General features: G+C 41.2%; 1 protein-coding gene across 3 annotated transcripts in view; it reads left to right on the forward strand.

The window, feature by feature from the left end:
• Positions 1-21907, forward strand: part of LOC102299397 (vacuolar protein sorting-associated protein 13B) — a 306909-nt gene that overhangs the window by 254623 nt on the left and 30379 nt on the right. For 2 of the 3 annotated variants that reach the window (XM_042224168.1, XM_014336109.2), the window contains exons 47-50: positions 14486-14641; positions 17545-17811; positions 21078-21161; positions 21359-21799. In XM_042224168.1, coding sequence (XP_042080102.1) covers positions 14486-14641; positions 17545-17811; positions 21078-21161; positions 21359-21538 — 687 coding nt within the window. In that variant the 3' untranslated portion in view covers positions 21539-21799. Of the gene's footprint in view, positions 1-14485; positions 14642-17544; positions 17812-21077; positions 21162-21358; positions 21800-21907 lie in introns of those variants that run through there. The other variant, XM_014336114.2, reaches the window with a different exon arrangement.

Below are 21907 nucleotides of genomic sequence, written 5' to 3' on the forward strand. Positions count from 1 at the left end.
TGAATAGAGCCATGCACACATGCATGCTCCTGCACACAAATCTTTTGGACATCAGCGGTCGTCATAAAGGACAGGAACACATGATTAAGATATTTACTTTGGAACGCAGAGCGTTAACATTGTGCAGAATTATGGAAACAGTGAGCACACACACTCTGAACCTTATATAAATGGACACCTGAATACACACATACTGCATACATACATACAGTACATATGTGTAAAAAGAATGGCTCACACACAATTTCTGTGCAAAAGTTGTAAGAGGTGTGTATACACACACACCAGACACATCATTGTGCAGCGGGTATCTGTGTGTTTCTGTCAGTGTTCTCAGACAGTGCCCTGACAGCATTGTTAAAGAAGATTGATTATATTTAACCCTTTGTGGTTTTGAGGTTGAGTGGAGGGTGGGCTGGCGATCTGTGGCATATGTGTGTGTTTGGTGCACACATGTTTCAGGACCCCCATGCGTTCCACAGCGAGTGTGAGAAAGTCAAGCTTGAGAAAAGACATGGCCATAATTGCTCGCAGTAAGTCAGTAAGTCAAGTTGTATTAATCATCGACCATGGTTAATCTGTGCTCTTACCTCACTCTTGCTTACAGACGCACGCACACACACGCAGTGCGTGAGTGGCAATCTGGCATATCAGCACAGTGAACACCACATTTAATTCCTGCAGTGAGTCAAAATGACCTCGGTATTTTCAAGGATATTTTGGATGAAAAATTGTCCGAATGGGCCAAATGTCATCATAGATGAAGAATGCGATTCCAAGATAGTTCTGTCATGTGTTATTCCATCATGTGTTTGTGGTATATGAAATATGTGTTCTCAAGATGAACATGATTTGTGAAACTAGATAAATAAGAAATAGTGCAGCTTTGCCAAAAACACTCAGCTAACTTTGAGCTTGACGATAAAAAGCTTGCCAATGTGTCCGCCTCAGCAAATTGTAGCAAACACTCCTAATTACATTTTGGGGTTATAATAATAGTGACACTGATAAGGAAAAGGGTTGTATTTCTTTAATGGTTACTTGGAAGTGGGTTTTATTTCACTATTACAAATCAGTTTCCAGGCTGAGATGCAAGTGGTTTTGCTGTTTTGCTTAAGTCCCACGATGCCGTGGAGCGTCTAAAACGACTCTGACCATCACAAACCATCATCTTCTAGTTTTCCTCTATCTGTCAGTCTGCTCGTGACTTTAACTCAAGATCTTCTGTCCTCTTGTCTGCGTATCCCATTTAACTGTGTCCAGTTTTACTGTTATTGTATATGTATACTAATCCTATGTGGAAATTGTTTAGCTATAACATCCTACCACCAAATCCTCTCTCATTCATCCCCTAACCCTCCCCCACGCTGACGAATACTCTAACCCTGCTCAGCATTGAGGCACGGCGTATCACTTTGATTTAACTTTAAATAACCACGCTATACATCAGTTCCACTCCACTTTTTCATGCGCTGTCATCACCATGTTCTGTTGCTGTAACTTTTCAAATTATATCCATTAGCACTTTGCAGCTTGGGAGCCACGGTACAATTACCTCACTCATACTGGTTATACTTTAATGCTATGCATAGTTCTGTGTCTCTTCTTTCCATGCTCTGGAAGGACCCACCAAACACAACCCAAAATCCATTCCAGGCCTCACACCCTGAGCCATAGGTTAGCAATCATTCCCTTGTTGCTGACTCAGTCCTGGTTTCTCTTTATTCCTATATGAGATCAGTATACCTGCACAGTCTCTGGCTCCTACACTGTTTGTAGGTCTCACTTAGACATTGTGCCGTTCTCATCCCAAATGCACAACTAGTACTTGTCCCTTTCCTTTTCTCCTGAAGTTAGTCATCTGTTCTGATGTTCACTTCCATACTGGCTAAGCTCGTTGGTCCTGGTGCTGACTCCCTGTCTGTCCTGTGTCTGGCTAGAAGGCAACTTTGTCCTTTTAGTTTCCATCTCATCCCAGTAGGTGTTGTCGATATGGTTGATTCTGGAAGGGAACTACTCATGAAGGCTTGGCACTTTTCAGTTTTGTAGCTGTTCCACTTCCTTTCTATTTGGTCCATACAGTTGCTTTTGTGTTCCACTCAGTTTGCTGACATTATCCATGGTCACATCTTTCTGTCTAGTTTGACTCTGTCCAGTCTCCTAACAATATCATTGTAACAATCCAGTGTATCAACCCTCAAACTACTATCCCAGTTTTTATGTATCTGTACATGCAGTATTGTCTTTCCTGGGAGGCCAGGGGAATGTCGGTGAGCAAGGCCATTGACCTGTCCTCATGGTTTTGGTATGATGTGTGTGTCCCAGTTGAATTGTCCCCCAGGCAGTCACACACTCATAAGCCACAGCTTCTAATATGCTTTTGTAAAGTAATCTATGCCTGTTCCTCTCTCGAGCTCCCCTGAGAACACACGAGACATGACGTCTTCTTGAATAGAGGAGGATGGGTAGAGAAAAAGATTGTGGAAGTGATCACCTGGGAAATATGAAAAATTCAAAAAGAGAGTAGCACAGAGTTGTCAGAGGGGATATTGCACAGCACTACTTGAGAAAAACAAGAGGACATGGAAAAATGGAAGCAGGGGCAAAAGATGAGCCATGCTCTCAACACTCCTCTACAATGGCAGCACCGCCAGAAACATGTCTGCTCACTATCTGTTCTGTTCCTCCCACCTTTCCCATTTCTCTTTCGCTTTTCTGTCTGTTGATGATGCACAAGCAACCCTATTTATCATGAGTGCATTGCTGCACCTGAAGTCTTCCCTTCCTGTCTCCAGTTCATACATATAGAAAGAGTCAGAGATGGAATAAGGCCATTTATATGATTAGACAGGCTGTTGTTTCAGCTTGAACTCAGACAGCGAGGCATATTCAAAGTGCCGCAATCTCCTTTATATTGTTCCTGTACGAACGAGAGGTGTTTAATGTGTGTAATCTTGAGCCATCTAACCAATGTACACTTCATACGGTGTTGTCATACCTTCGAGTATCTCGCTTTTCTCCGAAGAACACTAAAGTAGTGTGTTTTCGTAGTGAAACATGAACCTAAGCTCAGGTCAGACTCCCTCTCACTGCTCCTCTGTTTCTCTCCCTTCCACTTTCTCTACCACCCCATCTCTCCTGTCATTCATAACCATGAGACTTATTAAAAGGGTCGATTGAGGCAGTCACGTCCTTAGAGCCCGCTCTCGCCAAACACTTGAGCAAATTCATACCCATGTGTGGACACTCAGACTCACACATACATACACACTGTAATAAAATGTTTCCTAAGGCCTGGAGTCTGTCAGGCCTCTCAGTATAGTCTCTCCCTTTCAAGCTTAGCATGCCTTCACACCCCAGCATTTCCCGGCCAATGCGAAAATGTTTATAAACACATAATTTCCCTAATTTTTATATGCAGTGTACCATTATGTTCTGCGTGTCATGTAATAGAGAGAGAAACGGATAAAGGAACACATACGGTTAAATTAATACATCTGTTAAAAACCTTCAGGATGGTCATGCATACAACTACACGATCTTTCTCTAATTACGTACAGTTTATATTTCGCACAAACACACTCACCATCCCCACCCTGCTGTTTTTCAAGGCTCTGGCGTGTGGTGTGGATGGTTGAAATATCTGGCTGCTCGTTACAGGATACAGCCTGGCTGATGGAAATCCCTGTGGTTAGTGTGGTTAGCAGGGAGAGGGGCGTAAAAAGCCCCCTGGATTTGAGAAGGACTTTTTAAGTGCCTACAAGGAATATTCCCTATTTGAATAAATTGTGATTTACTTCATGAGCAGGCTTCTACAGTAGAGTGTCTCTGAATGCATGTCTTTGCGTGTTAGTGTGTCTGTGTATGTCTGTGATGTATGGTGTTGCTCCATGTGTTAGTGTTTGTGTGGAAGTGTCAGTGTTGTGTTGGCCGTGCGTGCGTGCGGTTCCCAGGGGTAATGTGCGGAAGATAGCAGCCCAGGACTATTAGTTTGCGGCGAGATTGGCCGTGTTTTTGGAAGCAGGCATGACAGGGTGGTATTTTGGGTGAGAGTGTGTGTGAAAGAGAGGCAGAGGAGATTGAGAGAGCAGTGTTACATCAGTGGAAGCTGTGTGTGAACATGTATATATGAATAGTTGTCTGTGTGTGAACCCTGTTGCTCATGTGTCGCAGTTTTGTACACGTGTTTTAAGTTTTCAGAAGGGTTCATCGTTTGCTGCTCGTCATTCAAAAGAAACAAATCTCGTCCTTAAAATGTGTCTGGTGTTTTGCTGGAATCTATCAACACTCAATGATTAAGAAACACTGCCCTCAAGTGAAGTGGTTTAGTCATGCTGTTCATCCAACATTGCCACTTTAACTGCAGTTGACCCTGACGGGTTATCTCAGCTCCGCTCAGGTTCACCCACTTGCAGACTGAGCGTGAGGAAGCTAAAAGAAAAGGGAGTGCTCTCCGTCTTAATCCCTGAAGACAACCCTGACTCTTTGTCTATCCTTAGATCTGTGTTTGGTAATCTTTTCACACTGACTTTTGCTTGTAGCCATTACCTTAAAATATAAATAGGAGAAGAAAATAAAAAGTTGGAGATGAACACTGAATTATGAGAAAAAGTTTATCCATTTAGTAACACTGAGTTACACAAGAAGAGATGTTGCAGCACATTGCTAAACATTCCTCTGTCTAAAACAATAATACTTTTTTAGTCCACCTTTATTTGTGATGGTAGATTTGAAATTCCTCCCCAGGGTGCTTTAAACATTTGTGTGTTTGAAACCAGTGTCATGCTGTAACATTTCTTCTTCAGGCTGGAAGTTATCCTTTTAACTTGTATGCTTGGATATACAGATACTGTTTCTTACATGTATTCATGTGCGTCCATGTCAGCTCACTAACACTATCAGGTTTCATGATGATCAGCTTGTGCATACTCTGTGGTAGTCCTGGCCAGGTCCACACTGAACATGACACTATGCGAGCCAAACTCACGCACTTTCCCAGTTTGTATGTTTATTTATTGCAAGGGGTTTTTTGTCTCGCTATTGCTGTAACGTCTTGTAATTTCTCTGTATGGATGGCATCCATACTCGTGAATATAATGATGCATATATACACTTTGCTCATTTCATCAGCAATTCACTGTTGCGTCCTTTAAGGCAGCTTAACACAGTTCTTTGGGGATTTACTTGTATCTAGATGCCACAAGGAATTACATCTACACTAATCACTACACCTAAAGGTCAAAGGTGATTAGTAATCTCATGTTCCCTGAATGGTTAAAAAATTTCCTTCCAGACCACAAATCTTACACTTTACCTCCAAGTTTCCTTTGCCTTTTCATCCCACCAGCAGTTTCTTCTACAGTTGGACCTCCAGTGTACAAGTCTAATAATTCTCAAAGGTATATCAGTTTACTGTGCGTATTAGTGCTCTATGCCTCAGCATCCAGTAGGCCCATATACATATCTCCTCTAACCCATTTCCCTTCTTGCTCCTTTTTAAACTCTCAGGCAGGACAAGAAGCCTTTTTTATGTTGAGAAAGTTTTGCTTTTGTTAGTGTTTGTTTTAAGGAAATGTCACTGGAGGGATGAAACATTTATCCCCAGCACTGTTTGTTGGGAGCACACTTGATTAGTGATTAAAGTGGTATGTCTCAAGAAGTTGAACCTCAACCTCAGCCCCTGTTACATTGCACAGACAAAGAAAAATGTTTCTGCAATCAGTGGTTGCCAGTAATTTTTTGAAATCACTTACTTTGAATATATCCTGGGGAATCATTATCAGCTTTCTGCAACCCACCTTTTGGTCTCCGTTCAACTTGAAAAAAGTACTACATTCATCAGCTCTACACCACGGCTGCCAAAGTCAAGATTTTCATGAGAAATACAGTGAAGACGGACTTCTCCTTCACCACATGTTTTCTTTTTGTCTTTGTATATGTCATTCCTGTTCTTCCTTCCAAATTCAAGCAAGGATTTAGGGGAATCTGTTTTTGCATTCTTACTAACACTCTTGGAGATTTTATTATGATTCCACTCATGTAGGCTAATGTCTCTCATGACACTCTTTGTGTATAGACTGTATATTTGTATAATTCTACTGCCTGTGTAGTCTGTCCCAAAGGAAGCTTTTCCTCTGATATTAAGACATTAATTTAATTACCATGTTGATGAGCACTGTGCTGCTGGAATCTCTGTTGTAAATCTTTTTTAACATTCCAATGTGTTAGCAGTTTACAAATTATATCAATTATATCATCCTCTACATCAAATCCTGGGCCTTGAAATGACAACAAAGGCTCTTAAGCAATGGCGTGCAACCCTTTTTTGTGCAGCAGAACCGTTACTGACTGATCATCACATGAAAAACGCGTTGGTATGTTTCAATTACCTTGGGCTACATGTTGATGACAGAGTTTTTTCACTTGGGATCCCAGTTTTAACAAATATACCAGCCGCCATTGTGCTGTGATTTCAGGTACAGAATAGGGTTCCTCACCACAGCTGATGTTTTTATAAGGTGTGGAAAGGATACAAGACAGTGGAGTTAAACACTGATAAAGAATATAAACCATTAAAAATGTTGACAGTGTATCAAAAGTCTTTTGATCTTTGATCCACACTAAAATGCTGTTTAAAGCATTACAGAATCGTTAAATCCTTCTCTTAAACAAAAATGTAATTAGTGTTACACTCAAAACACCAAATGAAACCTCCTCACTCAAGTCCCAGTTCGTTTTTCTTTTTCACTAGAGAAATGGAACATTTTGGATGCAGTAATTGTGCAAAATGGCACTAAAACGAAGTTTTGTTATTTTGATCAGCTCCTTGGTTGAATGCACTTGTACGACTAACAGTATTGGTTTTATGTGGCCTCCATGGTAGGACGTCCATCCATCCATTCGCTTCCGCTTATCCTTTTCAGGGTCACGGGGGGCGCTGGAGCCTATCCCAGCTGTCATAGGGCGAAAGGCGGGGTACACCCTGGACAGGTCGCCAGTCTGTCGCAGGGCTAACACATAGGGACAGACAACCATTCACACTCGCATTCACTCGCACATTCACACCTAGTGACAATTTAGATTAATCAATTAACCTATCCCCACAAGCTGCATGTCTTTGGATGGTGGGAGGAAGCCGGAGTACCCGGAGAGAACCCACGCAAACACGGGGAGAACATGCAAACTCCACACAGAAAGACCCCGGCCTGATGGTGGAATTGAACTCAGGACCTTCTTGCTGTGCGGCAACAGTGCTAACCACCGTGCCACTGTGCTGCCTTGGTAGGACGTCATCCAATTAATATGCTCTTCAATGCTGAGGACATCACTCCAGACAGGTTAGCTGTCCTAAAAGAGTTGACCTCAGTTAGCCCCTCTTTCTGTGCTTAATGCTCCTGAACCAGCCTTCTTCTTGATTCTCTACTAAAGCAGACCATAGGGGAGGTGCAGGTGAAGACTGTGATTATTAAGGTCCCTCTGGTGCTGCTCTGGGTTCAGCACCATGGACAGCACCTAGTGCTTTATGGCTAGTCCCACAGGAGCACCACTGGGTTGCGTGGCTGTTTTATCCAAGTGGCCTCACACACATCACTCAAGACCCTGAGACTCGGAAAGGCCTCTTTTCACCCAGAGAACCGTCGCTCACTGGATGTTTTCTCTTTTTGGATCCTTCTCTGTAAACCCAAGAATTGGTTGTGTGGGAAAATCGCAGTAGACCAGCAGGTTGGCCTCACCATGTTTACATGACTAAATGCTTTGAGTTGCTGTCGCATGATTGGCTGATAAGATGTTTATCATAATGAGCAGTTTTAAGTAATAAGGTGGCCAGTGAGTGTATATAGACATTGAGGTTTATGTCCTGCTGATGGGTTTTTAAACGTTGACTTACATATCCCAGTGCTGTGCGGTTTTTATCCTCCTCTCAGACAGAGCTCCTTTTGTCAGTTCTCTTCATTTGGTTCAAGCACTTGCCGTGTCTGCATCTCCTGGAGACTTGAGGCCCTGCATGTCTAAGATGCCTTAGTAAAAAACCAAGGGAAAACTATTGAAGTATGTTAGTCAAGCATAAATCTCCTAATGTCCCTTCTGTCAACCACGGACCCACACAGTGTCTTTTCTCTGAAGCTTCTTCGAGCTCTCAAACCGCTTCTTAGACTTGCAAATCTGAGCTTTGATGTTGTGCTGCTTTGCTTCTTTTGTCAGAAAGAGGGAGCCAAGGAGGAGAGAAGCATTACAGACAGCTGTGTAGCCACCATAATTCCCTCATGTTACATGGGTTAGCCCTCACTGCCCTGGCATGGATGCTGTTGTGTCTTTCGCTGTCGTAATTCTCTTTTAATACATATTCTTTTTTTAAAGGGTAAAGTAATACGTATTCTTTTGTTTTGTTGTCTGGATAGAAACCTGTTTCTCATTTGTTAGGTGGCCAACTAGCTCCCTGGTCCCAAAGTAATTTCCCCAGACAAGATGGGCCTCTGTTCCACATCCCTCTTTTTTCATCTCTGTCTGTATTATATTAAATAAGATAGGCACTACAGAGACTTGTCAAGCTATTTTTAAACTTTTGTCACATGACATTGAATTCACATGATTTTAATCAGCCATCTAAGACATGCCGCAGCTTCCTCAGGCCTTTTATAGAACCTTGTGTGCAAAGCTACTGGTGTTGATACCTCTGCTCCACATGTCTCAAATCTCCTATTATAGTCTGAGAGAGATGAAATAAAGGAATGGCATTAATGGGGAGACAACCATTGACCACTGCAGCTTTGTCAGCCTGTCTGTGTAGCATCGAAGAATGCCAATTGCATCTCCGCTGCAGACATAGACTTAATTTGTATTGTGTGCACCCAAGCACATTCCTGTTGAGGACAATAGACAGATAGTGGTTATAGTGGCAAGAGTGAGTCATTCTGTCTAGAGTAGCGCATGGGTCATAGGGTATATGGTGTTTTTGTGTGCACATTCATGTGAATGTCTCTCTAAAAATCTCTCAGAGAGAGTGATTTTATGTATGTTTTACCGTTTGTGTTTGCCATTGATTCCTATGTTGGTCCTGACACCCACATTATCAAAGCAGACACTTGAGTGTTTGCCATATGAGGTACGCAATGAGTCTGTGTTTACCAGGAAGTTAACAGTCAGTCCTTTGGCTGTGACTGACAGATCTGTTACTGTCTTTTACAGGAAAGTTTGTTGGTAATGATTTTCTCCTGGGAAAAGATTAAGCGATGAACTGGGCAGTAGACATGACATCGTTCCCATTAGGGAGGCTGATGGTTTGATTGACTCATTGAGTATAATTTACAGTTTAGCAAGTTGGGGGTGGTAATTCTCAGAAGTTAACACCACTAAATGTGTTGGTCATATGTTTGGCTTCTGCATCTAGTTTCCATGGTAATCTAAAATGTGGATGATGTGATTTCAAAACGTTTACATGGTGTTGATCTTGTATTAAGACCATACTTGGTCTCAGTGATATTATGTGTGGTTTTTAATTTCATCCTTCTGTCCACTCTCTCTGTTACTTGCAGATTAGTCATAATTTCACCAAACTCTTTGTTTTGAAAACATATGTCAAAGCACCGTTATTAAGTTTAGTGGGTGCACAGTGCCTGTGAAGACCTGTTGTTTTAAAGTTTTTGAAGCCTTTTTTATGCAGGCCATCTGTGGCATTAAAACAGAAAAGGAACTTGCACTGACTTAGCATTAGGGAATTTACTTCAACGCAAGATATTTGCTAATGTTACCATACTCATCTGGTTCACTATAAAACCAAATTCAGCTTAAATTCATTAATTAATTCAAATGTCTAAAAAATGTACTGATATTTTACATATCATCTCCCAGTAAATGAATAGAACAGATGAACTGAGGTCATTTTAAAAATAAGGACTGGATTTAATACTGTGGTTTTTGACTGCCTGAAGTCTGTCAACCATGGATATGGTGGGATGTTTCCACCCTTGAGATGCTTGGATAGGCCTTCAGTTAGGCAACCTTCAGTTCCTGCCTGTTTGTTGGTCTCTTTGTCTTTAGCTCTTCAGTACGTAAAATCTTGCTCTACTGGACTGAGATTGAGTGACTGACTTGGCCATTGAAAAATACTCAATTTCCCTGCCTTTAGAAACTTTTGAGTCTTTTTTGCAGTTTTGGGTCATTATCCATTTGCACTGTGAAGAGCTGTCTGATCAGTTTTGCAGCATTTGGATGAATCTGAGCACAGAATATGGCCCTGTACACTTAACAGTTGATCCTGACACTTTTATCAGACGTCTAGTAGCGTTATACCTCTGGAAGTCATACAAGCCCATATCAGTCTCTGTGTCTCCAGGTGTCTCTAGATTGTAGACTTTGACAATGACGGTGATTTTAAATGTTTTTAAATTTCAACGGACAAGCACTCCTGCATTGCTTGCCCTGGTAGAACATCACTGGACCTCACTGTATATTTACTTTGGTTGAATCCTGTGTAGATTTAACCCGAAAGTCCGGTTCAGTGTAGAGGCACTGGCACTTCTCATTGTGGATTTTTTGGATGGAATGTATTGCTTAATCTTCTTTTTTGTTTTGTTTTTTTTTCTTGAATGTGGTAAAGTAAGTAAACAGTGGTGAGGTGATCATTTATAAACCATATAAAACTTCAGCTTTAATATATGGGGAAACAGTGACATCCCACACAGCAAGTAGCCAGTCTGTCACTGAAGTTTCCAAAAAAGGCAGAAAAGAAAACACCGAACAGAAGATGGTCAGATTGTCATGTCCCAAAAATGCTTCACCAAGCCTGACCGTTTCAGTCTTCCCAAAAATCGTAAGACATCACCAAATAGTGTGGTCATTTTGGAAAAATCCAGAACAACCATATTTGACCAGTACAACTCAGTTACAAAAACATTTAAGCGGCATGATTGAAGATGTCAGAGTAAAAAACAGAGTTAATGTAGTTCAAGCAAGAGTGACTGAACCTATTTTAATATCTGTCAGATGAGTCATCACCATGGAGCCGAGCTGAATAATCGGTTGCTAAGTTATATTAGCATATTTGGACAAACATGTCACTCATCATTTTGATATAACCGGGATGTACTGTCAGACCTAAAGACATATGACTCACTTACAGTAATTTCCAAACAGTCAACACAGGTAATTGTTTGATTATTTTAATGACTAGAAAATATGTTTACTTAAAGTGTTTTATTTATCTATCAAGTCAAATAAAATTTGAGGAATTTGGATAATTGCTTGTATTTTGATTATGTTGTGACTTGAAGCCAGAGTTATTATTGGAAACCAAAAAAAAAAACAAGACATTACCGTGGTTAAAATCTACGCACCATAAGTGACACATGGCAGAATATTTAGAGTACATCAAAGTGCTGTCAGAAAACAGCAATAGTTTGTTAACATCCGCAAACATTCAATTATTCCCATGAAGATCACTCTTTTAGCATAGTTGGAGCCTTCCAATGTGCTGGAGTGAAGCAGTGTCCATCATCAGCCATAATCACACTCTCCCCCTGAGGATTAAAGGGAAATGAAGTGAGGGTGAGATTTCAATTTCACATTTCTTTCACACTCAATACCCATCTTGGGGAATTATCACAATATAATAAATGGGTCTTCAGTTGTTTTTGGACAAAAAAAAATCTTCTGCTTCGGGCCAGCTGCTGAAAGTGAGTGTTGGAGTTTCTTGTTAAAATATTTATTTCTAGATGAGATTCATATTTAACTGAAGGCTACAGCACAACCTCTGGTTTTTGTGTGATATTTTGTAGAGTTGACATAGATATAAGAGACAGTTACATGTCAGGGGGGGGTTAACAATGACCCTTTAACTTTTACTCAGTTGTCAGTTCATTTCACCTTGGCATACCGGCCTTGTCTTGTCAGTTTGCATCACTGGACTTTTCTCTCATTTCGAGCCCTGGGGTGTATGTCATCATTTTGTTTCGTGAGGTCGGAGATCTTCAAATTATAAAGCAGTTGTTATGGTTTGTCAACATGCCTAGGGTTGCCACAACTCATATGAAAAAAAAGTATAAAAGATGAGCTCTTTCTCTATTTAGGGTCATCTCCACGTGTTACAGTCGTCTTTTGCTTTTATTTTGCACCTTGCTCCCTACAGTATGTGTACCAATAAAATTCTATATAAAACGATACATAAAGTAAATCAAATTATTAAGCTAAGTTGACCAATTAAAGAACAGTATGATTAATAAAAAAAATTTTTTGCCTTAAATAAAATCTTTTTTTCCCCATAAATGCTGAGTCTCTATTCAGTTGAACACCGTTGGTGTAAGGCGAGGCTTAATCCGTGTATAAATCGGTCACATGTGGCTGGCTGGGTTTTCTGTGTCACAACAGTTGAATACGTCACAGAGAGGCAAAACAACTTCTTATTTTTCATTCTTGTTGTCCTTACACATCCAGTTCATATGTGTCACTGCTGGGGTTTTTTTTCTTCTACTGCTTGAGTCAGAGACATGATGAATTCAAACAAAAGCAGCAGTAACTGTTTGAAGTCTGAGGAGAAATGTTATTATGACTTCTTCTTTAAAGGTCAAGTTGAGCTACAGGCATGATAAAGTGCACAGAGACCGGGGGAGGAAGGGACAGAGAAGGTAAAGCAGAGAGAAGTGTTGAAATTGCAAATCCATCCTCACACATGGTGCTGACGCACGGCAGAGGTCTCCAGTGGCTTCACCATCACAAGATTTGCAAGGTTTGGGCCATTATTGTCACCAGTCTACTCTAATGAAAGTATTATAATATAAATACTGAGTTCTAATCTGTAGGACCTGAGGTGAGCTTTGAAGTGAAAAGGTATCAGTATTAAGTCATGGGAGTAGAATGCCAAACACATTACAGTTCATTTCTCAATTTTCCTCAGATCACAATATTCTTAGCTGGGCTTGATTATGAAATTGTGTGTAATGTAGTAAAGGCTTGGTTCGGTAATATAGTTCTCCACCTTAAGGCTTAAACTTAACCTCTGCCACCTGGCTGTTAAGACCCCTCTGAGTACGTGCACCAAGTAGGAGATCTCAGAAATGTAACTCATTTCCACGCAGCTGACAGCGAGGATGACAGATCTTGTAGAGAGTGAATTCAGGGTTTGATTAAGAATGTTATTGTAAAGAAATCTGTCTTCAAACGCTAAGAAAAGACTGCAGTGCTGAGAAGCACATAAGGTCTTGACCAAGGTCCCCCCGTGCCCTTTGACCTCAGGAGTAATTTGTTTTTCTTTAAACACATTGAGTAAATGTTCAGCATGTTGAAGCAACTACCCAAAGTGTAAATGTTCAAATTTTCAGTGTTTCAGTCTGGTCGCTACTCCTCTGGGGGATCACTGACCCCGAATCTCACTCTGCTGCTTGCCCCCGCCCCATCTGTCTTGATAGTCCCATGACATGCTTTGTCTTTCTCATGTTTTCTCCCCTTCCTTTTCAACTGTTGCTAGTTTGATGTTGTGCTGGCAGCAGGGTTGACACAGAGTTTCGGTGCTGTAGAAAGTCAGCCCCCCTGCCTCGGGAAGGGGAAAAGGCTTTAGATCTCCTTCTGTATTTATGATTCTGCTCCTGTATTATGACCAAAATCTCATGAGAAGAATCATACTGTTTGACAAAGGAGTTTCCTTATCATGCAGCTTTGAGCAACTTCAGATAAGAAGTGGACAGATGGTCTGTGAATAACCTCACTGCAGCACAGGTGTGATGGGCATTTGGCCAGACCACTTGGTTTTTGTACTGAATGTTTGTGGATTTAGGTGGAGGCAGCACCCAGTAAATGCTGCATCACTGCATCATGCATTAATTAAAACCCAGTCAGCTAATTGCAGTGTGTATTTTGTGTATCGGTGAAAGCAAAACAGCACTGTTCGGGCTGCCTCTTTACATATTTTTAGCCCCGCTACCATGTCGAGGCGCACAGTTTAAGGAATTATGGGGAAAATGGTTGGGGGGAAATTGTCACCACTCTAAAGTTGTTTGACTGTCAAAAGAAAGGAAAGCATCTGTTTATTACTGTTATCCTGAGCCTGTGTGTTTATACCAACCACACACATGGATGTGCTCCACACTGAAGTGATGGATATGCAGCTCAAATGGTTGGGGGCCAAAATATGTGCCTCTTATTTAGATGTGTGGAGAAAAGAGTCTTCCACATTCAACCGCACAAGTACACACGCACAAACAATCTGGTCACTACACACACTGCTGTAATAATCTTCCACATCAGCTGTTTTCCACCAGCCAGTTTATTGTGTGCGACCTTCCATTTGTGCTTCCAGCAGCAGCAGGCCTGTTCGGCAACAGTAAACAGGAACTTTGTTGTTCTTTTCCCCCCCTACCAGAATTTCCCAAACAGAGTCCTGTTGTTTACTTGCCTTTTGATCGGGGTAAATAAAGGGCAAGAAGGCTAACCTCTGATGTCTGCTAACTTCTGTCTCTGTTTTTGTGTGTATGTTCTGCTCTGTGCTGTCCTCCAGCTGCTGCACATCTGCATCGAAGGATGGGGGAACTGGCGCTGGTCAGAGGCCTTCAGCGTGGACAACGTAGGGACTCTGCTTAGGACCATTCAGTACAAAGGACGCACCGCCTCTCTCATCATCAAGGTCATACAGCTCAATGGTGTCCAGAAACAGGTACTGTCACTTTTTAGTAATTACTCCTTTACTGACTTCTTTGTTTGTAAAGATTGAAATAAAAGAAATATTACTCATTGGCCATGTAGTTGTTACGGCGGGTATTTTCCGATGAAGGTCAAAGGCTTCCAGAAAGTTAAACATCTTACTTTTCTTGTCGTTGGATCAGAGTTAATGTGAATAGATTTTAGCAGATCTTTATAATTAACTGCAGCGATAAAAGGAAAGATGGTGAACAGCATTACCAACCCCCAGATTTTAATTTGTAGAAGATTCCAGACGCAAGACTCTTTCTAATTGACAAGCAATGATTTATGGCCCAGATACACCGCAGTAACAAAACAGGACCAGAGTTCTCAACATAATCAAGAATATAGGGATCCTGCAGATTATCTTGCTGCTAACCTGTTAAACATTTACACTGAAAGCAGGAACATGTTTGCTGCATTACGCCTGTTGATTTCTTCTATGTGACACAAAAGCCTGGCTTTTTTCCCAGCACTCATTTCAGGATGAGTGCTTTTTAATCTCCTTTTTTTCCCCTGCTTTTGTATGTTATGATTTAGTAGTTGCTTAGCTAACAACAGACTGTCTTTGTCAGTTTTTGTAATCTGTTTTAGAGCAATAAAACAAAAGCTTATGAACTTTAAGCCATCCAAAAACACAATGTGTCCCATCAATCCACAGAGAAGATCACAGCAAATCATAAACCAGCATAAACCAAATACATACACCAACTGTCTTTTTTTTTTTTTTCGCTCTAAGAAAAGGAATGAATCATGCTGGAATTTTTCCACAAATAAAAAGCAGAGTCTTCATATTCCTGAAAATGCAGAGATGCCATCAGATTGTAGCTGTGACACTTTGTTATGTAAACAGTGTCAAGTGTCACACACATCTCCCACTCATCCTCCAGACAAAACAGACTCGGCTTCTCACATTCCTTCTACCATCTGTCCCAAACTTTGATTACATCTTGTTTCCATTGGATGCAGTGATAGAGTATGAACATTGGTCATATCCAATTCACAACAAAACCCCCAGAACGGGACGGCAGCTGCCACTACAGAGAAACGCATGAGTATACCTCAGTCTGGGTTTTCTTTTGGGAGGGTGGGGTTCGTCCTCAGCGCCACACCATGTCCTCTCCGTTACCCTCTTTCTTGCTTCTCTATGGTCTTTCATTGTCACCTTTTTAGTGTTCATATTGGCACCTATTGTTAGAAAAGTTTATAAAGTGCAGTTTATATTAATCTCCCTCATACAAGCCCACATGCGTCTGCACATGGATGCGTGATTGGGAGAACACTTGTAAAAGCACGTGCATTAGGCCTGCTACTGAAAATTACTGTCAGGATCACTTAAGCCATTGATTATTTTTTGATCAGTGGTTCATCTTTAACATGGAAACAGTGAGTAAAGCTTCATGTTGTTTCCATTACAGTGTGTTCAAAAAGAGAGGTGAAACAAAAAAAAATTTCTATGAAACCAGCTTTCTCTCATTTTTGGTATGTGCTGATATGATAGTCTGTAGTTAAATGGAAAAGAGAGTTTTTCACAGGACTTACGAGCCATGTGCTGTTAATTAAATGGTCTTGTTTAACTGATCATTGGCAGCTCCGAAGCATTCATTGCTGCAATCCTCCCAGAAGCAGACAGCCCAGCAAATTCACCAAGTGCAGTGGTTGAAGAACTACAAAAAACCTTCAAAAGCTGTATCTCAAACTCTACGGACATCAATTAGCATGTTAAAGGTTAAAGTTCGTGACAGCACAATTAGAAAAATACTGAACACGTATGGTTTGTTTGTTAGGGTTGCTTGGAGAAAGCCTCTTCTTTTCTCCTCTTCTCTCTGAAAAAGAACATGGTAGCAAAGTTACTATGTAGCAATTGCATTTGAACACTCTGCAGTACTTCTGGAGTCGTGTCCTTTAGACGGAGAAGACCAATGTTGAGATGTCTGGTCCCAATGCCCAGGATGACACATTTGGTTGTGTTTGGTTTACCATCTGTCAAGCACAGTGGTGGAGGGGTGATGATTTGGGCTTATTTTGTGGACACAGGACCTGGGCACCTTACAGTCAGTGAGCTGTGAGGTCATCTGTCCAACAGCTAAAGCTTGGCCCAAATTGGGTCATGAAACAGGTCAATCTACAGACGGAGTGAAACAGAACAGAATCGCTGGTCCAGTCAGAACTCAACCGGATTGAGTTTTTTTTTTTAAACTCACTGATTTTTATTTTTTTTAATTGGGAGTCCAGATTTTCCATGCACATGCATATACTACAAGTTTTTTTTAAAAAGCACAATAAGATGTTCCACACTCAGAGTACAGTATGTGTGTGTGTGTGTGTGCGCGTGCACATATGTGTTTACATTGATTCACACATAAGTCATTTCCGTTCCGTTCAGTACAGATTGTCTGATGTAAGGGTGTGTGTCTGTGTGTCACCTTTGAGATGTGGAATAAAATGCAAATTAAGATGTGAATGCAATGGTTTACACATCATTTAAAGTAAAAATACTGCAAGAAAGAGAAAGTTTTTTTAACACACCTCTTAACTTCTCTGTTTTGACGTTATCATTACATTCTTTTTTTTATTCCTGTTTAGTACAACATCCAAAAACTTGTAAAAATGGGGGATGTATATGAATTGTTAGTGATCTTAAACTGTAAGGCAATGAGGAAAGTTATGCTTTATAAAACAGCTGGGAATCGGAAATTATTCAGGTAGAAGTCAAAGCTGATCTTAGTTGGAAGGCGTCTTTTTGAAAACCGTGACTTTCCTACATTCCCAGTGACATGTTGTAAAACTTATCTCATAATTATAGAAGTTAATTATAAGGCACTAAACATCTTTATTTCTAATTTGGACAATTCTGTCATACAACCCTCTCCCCAGGTAATAATCTGTGGGCGGCAGGTCATGTGCAGCTACCTGACTCAAGACATTGAGCTGCGAGTGGTGCAGCACTACGTGGGGCCCGATAGCCAGACGGTAGTCAGGGAATACTGCGACTGCCTGGAAGCAGGAGCCAAGCTGCCATCCTATGTGCTGGAGGATGCAGAGATGACAGAGCTGTGTGTAAGGGCTCGAGGAGACGATGAGTGGTCACAGGATGTTCAGCTGGAACGGAGGGATAAGAGCAGCAGCAGCTTTGTTGTACAGGTAACACAAGTAGAACTTTAAGTAAGCCTTCCACATGTCCAGTAAAGCTTCCCACTTAGTTTCCCAGAGTCTTGTCTGTACATGTCTTTACGATCAGAAGCTACATCAGTTACAATTTGTTGCGTGTGCATACTAGCAGATTAAAATGCACACGCGTGCTCCACTGTGCCTGGAGCACGCGTGTGTGTCCAATTGCAAGCTGTTGAATGTGCTAGCCGTGCACACAAAGTTTCTCTCACACATTGCTCACACCACTACTTCTGACTGGCTCTCCATCCACACAACATGTTTGGAGCCAGTGACTGGACCACCAACTGTGACCGGATCCTCTTCTCCTGGGTGGCCACAGTGGCAGCGCTTCCATGCTGCTACTCACTGTTAGAGAACAGATTGAGATCTTCCCCTCAGATAGGCTTACAAAGACCCTGCAACCCATAACCCAGCCATGTTGAGAGGTAGAAAATACTGTTTATGCTCTCTCATAACAACGTTAACCATAGACAGGAAACACTAGCTGATATGTGGGCACAGGGAAAGGCTTTGAAGGCACTTTCACACCACTGGATAAGCGCCAGCTCCATCCCTGCTGTTCTTGCGCTTGCTCTTTATTTTTCTTGTGCTTTTTTCCCTGCTGTTCTTGTATTTGCTCTTTATTTTTGTTGAACTGTCTTTCTTTGTCTGCCTCTCTCTTTTTTATTTATAAGCCTCACGCTGTTAACAGCTAGCCATCTACCACTCCAGCTCCTGTGTATGTGTGTGTGTTTTGGAAAAGGGGGTCTGAACATCTCTGACTGCACTCCAGCATGCACTGTTATCTTTTTTCGTAGGATCAGCGATTCATTGCACATCTGGATGGCTGGCTCCAAATGAGAGAGCTGCCTGAACTAGTAGCTGGGTTCTTAGATCTCTCTATCTGTGCCTGTCTCCTGCTATTTCACTCGCATGTTTCCTCCCTGCCTTTTACCCTCTCGCCCACACACTGCCTCACTCATCTATCTTCTAGTTAACTCCTTTCTTTACTTCATCGTCTGGCATCAAGCCTGTCCACCTGTCCTGCATCCCTCCATTTTCAGTGTTTGTCTTCTTTTTTTTTTTTTTAAATCTGCCTGATGATTCCCTGTATCTGTAATCCATCTGAGGTATCTCCTTTTTCATATCTCATCTTCCTCATCCTTAAATCTTATTTTCAACATTTTTTAAACGTGAGCTTTAGAGAAAGCACAGAAGGTCATCGCGACTTTATCCCAGTGGTGAGCATCTTTTAGTTGATCACTGTAGAGCATCTGTTTGCCAAAGTTTTACTCCCTCATCCAAATAAGTCTATTTTGCAAGGGTCTGTATATTAAAACTGAATGTTCACCCTGTCTCTTTGCTCTGCTCTGCTGACCCTACCAGTAAATGAAGTCCCCAGGCTGTCATAAACTAAACCGCTTGTAATGTGACTTGGCATCCCAAGACTTTAATGAGGAGTGAAGAGTAAATGGGACAAACACCAGTGACACATTAAGAGTGCTTAGTGTTTGGTGGGCACATTCTCAGCCTTTAAATCTTGCAAAGATTTAACTGACTGTAATGGGCCACTATCTGGCACTAACAGTTGTCAGTCCTCACAGCCATAGTATTGTGTTGCAGGGCTTTAGGGAGACTTAACATTTAACTGCTGAAAGAAGCCAAGAAACAAAGATTTTTAGGACAAAACATCATTGATGGAGGCAGTAAATATCATGCCAGGGGGTAAAAAGGAGCAAAAGCATTAAAGTTTATCCAGTTTATTCATATTTTACATCTTAACCACCCGTGTAAATTTTAAATACAAGCATGTGCCATTATTAGAAAAAAAGATTATTATTAAAAAAGTATTAAAATAAAGGTCATTTTGAATTTGATGGCTGCAACAGGTTTCAAAAATGTTGGACTAGGGTAGCTTCTCCTTTTCCTTTAACAACAGTCTGTAAAGGTCTGGGAACTGAATAGATTAGTTGCTGGACTTCTGGGTCGTATTTTTCATTTCGTGGTGCGTCAAATGTTGTCAACTGGAGAAAGATCTGGAGCACCGGCAGGCAGCCGGACTTTTTTACTGTGAAACCATGCTGTTGTAATAGATGCATATGCAGTTTTAGCATTGTCTTGCTGAAATACACAAGGTTTTCCCTGAAATAGAGGTTATATGGATGGAAGCATAAGTTACTCTAAAACCTTCTAGCATTCATGTTGCCCTTCCAGATGTGCAAGGTACCAATTCTATAGGTAATAATGCACCCACATACCATCAGATTCATCCGACCACAGAGCAGTTTTGCCTCAGTCCATTTTAAATGAGCTTTGGCCCAAAGAAGACACTGGCATTACTGGCTCATGTTCACATATGGCTTCTTCGGTGCGTGATAGAGTTTTAACCTGTGTTTGTGGATGGCACGATAAACTGTGTTCACAGAAAATGAATCTGGAAGTGTTCCTGAGCTCCTGCAGTGATTTCCATGACAGAATCACTCCTTTTTTTACTCCTGAGGGCCTAACCAACACAGGCATCTATTATTGATTTTCAACCTTTTGCCTTGCTCCCTGAGATTTCTCATGATTCTCTAATTCTTTTGATGATACTGCATGAAATATTCATAATCTTCATAATTTTACATTGAGCAACATTGTTCTGAAATTGTTACACAATTTATCGATGCATTTTTTTGCAGATTGCATAACGAAGCCCATCTTTTCTTCTGAGAAATCCTGCATTTTTGTATCCACTCACATTACGGCCCTGTTGCCAGTTAACCTAATTAGTGCAAAATGTTCCTGCAGCTGTTTCTTTTTAGTACCAATTAGTTTTCCGGTCTTTTGTTGCCCTCTCCTAACTTTTTTGGGACGTGTTGTAGCCATTAAATTCCAAAAGAGCCAATATTTTTCTTAAAATGGTGCATTTTCTCAGTTTAAGCATTTAATGTTTTCAGTGTTCTGTTGTGAATAAAATATGAGATTATGAGATTTCTTAATTATTGCTTTCTATTTCATTTGCATTTTACACAGCGTTGCAACTTCCCATCAGTCATAAAAGGCTCAGGGGGTAGTGTCATCATCCCACTGGGTGGCATGAACACCCAACACATAGATCAAGAATGAGGCGACATAGAATTTTCAAATTCATATCATAGGAGCCTAGTTCAAATATGACCAAATATCAAAGTCAAGGTCAGAGGTCAAGTTTGTTGAAAATCCTTCAGGCTTCTTTGGTATTGATATCTTCTAACAGCTAGTTTGTTTCCTTTCAGGTGCCTTGTTCTAATGGCTCATTGCTTTATGTTCTGTGCACGCTCATCACAATCGAACCCAACTCTCATATGCAGCAAAGAGTGGTGAGCATCTGTTACAATATTTACCGTTACAGAACATTTTAAACCTTTTTGTTTTGATCTCTGGGAACTAAGTAATTATCCAACACTTAAGATTAAGAACTTTACATTTTTGGTGTAATCATTATTTTTCCTGATTTAGTTTTGCTCTCATCAGTTTGTCTTTTCATTGATTGTTCTGTATGAAAACCATGTTCCAGGTGGTTTTCAGTCCACTGTTTGTCATGAGGAGCCACCTGCCGGACTCTCTAATCGTGCATATAGAGAAGAGGAGCCTCGGACTGCGAGAAAGCCAGCTAATACGTGGACAGGGTCACCAGGAGCCCCTGCTAAACACGGAAGCTGACCTCACCCACCATCTCACTTTCCAAGCCAGGTAAAAAAAAAAATGCATTGGTCCAAAAAAGGACATAGTAGTTCAAGTAATGTCTAATACCTTTTCATGCTTAAGATCTATGAAACACTATATAACACACCTCAGCTTCACAAACATGTTACATGTTACAATTTCTGCACATCTGACATCACTCCTAATGATGGTGGTAGGCTCTTGCGACGATGCAGTTTAACCTCATATTCTTGTCATTTGGTCTTAACCAAAACTATTCTCTTCCAGCAGACATTTTCAGTGGCCAATTTAGTTGTTGTAGTCTGTGGTGGGGCGTGGTCTGCGGTGCCGTGCGGACGCACCTGCACGGCATCCGCAATCACGCCCGCCGTGTTAAAACACGGGGACTCAGGGGTTGGTG

Source organism: Haplochromis burtoni, unplaced genomic scaffold (genome assembly GCF_018398535.1).
Source record: "Haplochromis burtoni strain Fernald_Lab_line unplaced genomic scaffold, NCSU_Asbu1 Contig_130, whole genome shotgun sequence".
Lineage (NCBI taxonomy): Eukaryota > Metazoa > Chordata > Actinopteri > Cichliformes > Cichlidae > Haplochromis > Haplochromis burtoni.